This window comes from Andrographis paniculata, unplaced genomic scaffold, assembly GCF_009805555.1.
Source record: "Andrographis paniculata isolate CXL003 unplaced genomic scaffold, ASM980555v1 Contig62END, whole genome shotgun sequence".
In the NCBI taxonomy this organism is placed as follows: Eukaryota; Viridiplantae; Streptophyta; class Magnoliopsida; order Lamiales; family Acanthaceae; genus Andrographis; species Andrographis paniculata.
In genome coordinates, this window is record NW_026137598.1 from 3,590,932 (window position 1) to 3,595,561 (window position 4,630).

At 29.2% G+C, this 4,630-nt stretch overlaps 1 protein-coding gene across 1 annotated transcript; it reads right to left on the reverse strand.

The window, feature by feature from the left end:
- Window positions 1-3,619: 3,619 nt before the first annotated feature.
- LOC127260594 (uncharacterized) lies at window positions 3,620-4,389 on the reverse strand. Its single transcript, XM_051288406.1, has one exon. The coding sequence runs from the start codon at window positions 4,304-4,306 to the stop codon at window positions 4,022-4,024; it is 285 nt and encodes a 94-aa protein (XP_051144363.1). The 5' UTR covers window positions 4,307-4,389; the 3' UTR covers window positions 3,620-4,021.
- Window positions 4,390-4,630: the final 241 nt, after the last annotated feature.

A 4,630-nucleotide genomic window follows, 5' to 3' on the forward strand; every position in this document is an offset into this window, starting at 1 on the left:
TATATAAAATATGATATTATTGTTTTAATAAAATTATTAAATAATTATAGTTTAAGGATTTTTAGGATTTATATTTATTTTATTATATATATTTAAATTATTTGTTGTGTTTTTTTTTTTTAATATATGTAATTTTTTAGTTATATCGGACTGTTATTTTGTTTATATTTGTGTAATAGAAGTTTTAATTTAAATTTTTTGTGTGCTTTTATTAAGTTATGTATGTGATTTATTTATTTGTAACGTGTGTTCTTTATATATTTATGTGAAATACAATATTATTATTTAAATAAAATTATTAAATAATTATTTAAATTAATTTCTTGTCTGATTACATTTCCTTCTCTTTCTATCACCTGTTTTTCATGAACAAATACAAACTTGTTTATGTGTTCTCTTTCTTAATATGATTGTCTCCATGTCTAATTGCAATTGCTTCTCTTTATATGATTTATAATTCTTGTTGATTAATTTAATATTTTTAATAAATGAAAGTTGAATCTGATTTGAAGAAAAAAAAAATTGAAATAATAGAAAAAAAATAGTTGCGATGAAGAAAAGATGAAATTGTTGGCGTCTGGATGCATGTTTATGTATTAATTAAAATTACTTTTCTACTCCTTCATTTGATGATCACCGTTGGATTAAATTTTAGTGGAAGGAATTAAAATTAATTAGTACAGTACTAATTAGCCATAATGAGCATAGTAATCGTGCCCATTATATGATATTAATTATATTTTAAATTAATAAATTTTACCAAATATAAAAATATGTAAAATAAAGTGGACAGATAAAAATAAGAAAAAAGGTTAATTGTTTTGGGATGAAAGAGTAACAATGATTTATTCATTCCCTAAATCTTCTCAATTTTCGTATTTTAGTCTGTCTATTCAAATTTTTTTCATTTATGGTAAGTAAAGTTATACTCCATGTAGGTACAAAATTTTTTTTACTTTATCATCGCATCATTGTTTTTACATAAAAAAAATAATAATAATAAAAAATAAAATTATTTTTAATACATTATTTGTGCTATATTTTAATAAAATACTAATATACCTAAATTCGTCTGTCAGAAATAAATGAAAGGAGTATACGAAATCCATTTGATAGTAAGATTAATGATATTTTCCTTTGTATTTCTTATTTAAATTTTGATTTAATTAATATTTTAATATATTTTATTTTAAATGTTGAATTTTTATTAAAATAAAAAATAAAAAGAACACGTGTTTGTTGCTTCCAATTAGACTTGTCCAAACGGTTCAAACCGTCGATTACGATTACAAACCGCCGGTTACGATTTGTCAGAATTTCAAATTGAAACCGAACCGTCCGAATGACGATTCTAAACGGTTCAAACCGCCGATTACGATTACAAACTGCCAGTTACGATTTGTCAGAATTTCAAATTGAAACCGAACCGTCCGAATGACGATTTCGATTACAATTTGACAGTTTCGATTACGATTTATAAATCAACGGTTACGATTTGAACCGCCGGTTTATATACTTATTTTTCCGATATATTTTTAATATTAATTTTTACGATTAATTTGGAGTCCGGTTTTAATTTACTAAATATTTTCATCATTAAATCTCCATCGTTCATTTCATTTAAAAAAAAAAAACCCGCCTAAACCGAGGGTTTCAGTTCCAACCGCCGGTTTATTCCATCAAATCTCGACCGTCGGATCTGTGTGAATTAATCTTGACCGTTCATTTTTAAAAAATAAATCTGCCCAAACCGCCAGTTGAGTTTCGGTTTTCAAACTGGCAGTTTCGGTTTGAATTTTATCCCGTCCAAACCGGCAGTTCGAACCGAAACCGTCCAAACCGCCGGTTTGGGCGAACATAATTTGAAAAAATAAAAATAATATATATATATTGTCCAAACCGCCGGTTCACGATTTGGCTCAAACACAAACCGAAATTGAACCGTCGGATTCACGGTTTCGGTTCGATTTGAGCCCAATTTCGATTCAAACTGAAACCGGCGGTTCGTAAACCGGAAGACCGGCGGTTCCAAACCGTTTGGGCAAGTCTGCTTCCAATGTTGTTTAGATTTTCTATTATTATACTATAAAGAAGAGATATAATGAAATAAATACTCTTCCATTCCATTTTAAAGAGATCTTTTGGAATTTTTTATAGTAAATTTTAAAAGTAATACTCCTTCCATCCCATAATAAAATATTCATTTTTCATTTTAATCTGTCCCATAACAAAGTATCCATTTCTTTTTTAGTAACGGTACTATCTACCTAATATTACAAATACTCTTACAACTTATAATATATTACACAAATGTCATTACTTTTATATCACACATATTAATAAGGTTATTTTAGTCATTTCTACTATATCCCAATATAATACTAATATTTTTAAAACTACGTATAAAAGGCAAATGAATATTTACTTATGGGACGGATGGAGTAATATTTTATTGTTTAGTGAAAAATGAGTAAGAAATTGACATTTTTTTCCTTTGATTTTTATATATAAAGGAATTATATGCTTAATAGTAAGTTTATAATTTAAATAAAAATTAAATATATTTTGGTACTGGTGTATAATTATTTTTACTAAAAATAAAATTAATACTTTGAATTAGAACAAAGAGAGTATAATAAATTATGCATTTATATTACATTAAAAAGAAAATTTACATAAAATCGAACCTTTTCTTTTGTTAGACAACAATTTTAAGTTTTTGGCACTATTTCAACTACTCTCTCCGTCTATTAACTAAATATCCGTTTGTTTTTTACACGTAATTTTAAAAATATTAGTATTATATTATAATGTAATAGGAATAAAGTAAAAATGACTAAAATAGCATTATTAGTATGTGTGATATAAAAGTAATAGCATTTATGTAATATATTGTAAATTGTAAAGGTATTTGTAATGTTAGTTAAATTGTACAGTTACTAAAAAAGAAAATAGATACTTTGTTATAAAATGGAATAAAATAAAAAAATAGATACTTTCTTATGGAACTGAGGGAGTATTTTAAATATATCATACTATTAAATATTTTTTTCTTCATAAATATCACATCAAATATTCTCTCTGTCTCGATGATTCATTTTTTTTTGTCCATCCCATAAAAGATAATAACTTTTTCTATTTTAATAAATTTTATTCATTTTAAACATATTTAACAAATATAAATCAATTTAATTAAATTTATAAACTCTTACGAATAAGACCCACTCAAAATCATTTTATTTCTATCTTTCTTTTGAATAAATAAATATTTTTACCTATACTTAATGTTGCCGAGCCTACACTTATAACTCTTCAATTTTTATAAAATTAATTTCAAATTAATTATAAATAAATAAATATATTTTTATTTATTTGTATTATATAAATTTTATTATCTACAAAATTATTATATATATTTTATTGAAATATAAAAAAAAAATTAAAATACCAATAATACTATTCATATAAAAAATTAATAAAATAATCTCATAACTTATCATTAATAAATTATTAATTTATACTACCTAAATAACCGTGTTCCAGTTATTTTTTTATTATTTAAAACCTTTTAATACTCCAAAACTATTAAAGATATCTTCTATCCAACGGAGCTTCGTAATAAAGTCCAAACCACCAGAAGAAGTATTTAGACAAGCAACTTTTCACAGGATACAAAGACAACATACCGAAACCAAAACAAAATTTTAGCAAAACAAACAAACAAGGGAAAGACAATAGTGCCCTCACCGTAGACCTGTCAAAAGAAGGCAAGTGGCACGCTCTCATTAGCTGCTCATTTCCCCAAATTTAAGAGGGGAAAAAAAAAAAAAAAAAAAAAATCTGATCATCACGCGCCGCACACAAGTGGCAAGTGCTTTTGGCAGGTGCAGCCAGCAGATTGCCTTCCGATTACAAAGTCCACCATACAGACGAACAATTAATTAATTAATTAATTAATTATATACATACCTAAACCGGACTGGACTGGACCTGACCAGACCGGACCGGACCGATCTGTGATTCAGAAAGTGCAGCCGCAGAAGACAAAGAAGAAGCAGAGGAAGGAACCGAGCGCGATAGACTCCACGGCGTAGACGATGGACCAAACGACGTCGTCCATATCTGGAATCCGGAGGCGAGCCGCCCACCGCCAAGGCTCCAGGCTGAGGCTGGGGCTGCTCCTCCAGCTCGGCGGCGTTACGTAGGAGGCGAAGAGCCTCGGCCACCTGAAAAACGACGTAGGAAGGGCGAAACTGACGTCGAGACACCGGAAAGCCTCCGCTGTCGCCGTCGCCGTGCGAGGCATCCTGCCCTAGTCGTCGGGTACGGAACTGTCGAACGCGTGGAGAAATTAAAGTCCGTAAGCAGAAGAAACAAACTTCTGGCTTCGTCCTTCGCTTTAAATGACCGTGATGGAATGATCTGGGCCGTCGGATCTTTTCGGCCCCACGTCAACCAGATTTTTCCGGCCACGTGCTCCTCACGTGACTAAATTTAATTCCATCTTCCCCGTTGTCCCTGGGTTTGTTTGTTTTAAGTTTACAACAGCGGTCGGTCTATTAGTACTCTCTTTTTATCCGATTGTGTTTCCACTTTTATTTTCGGTTGTAATAAGAAGATACTTTTATTA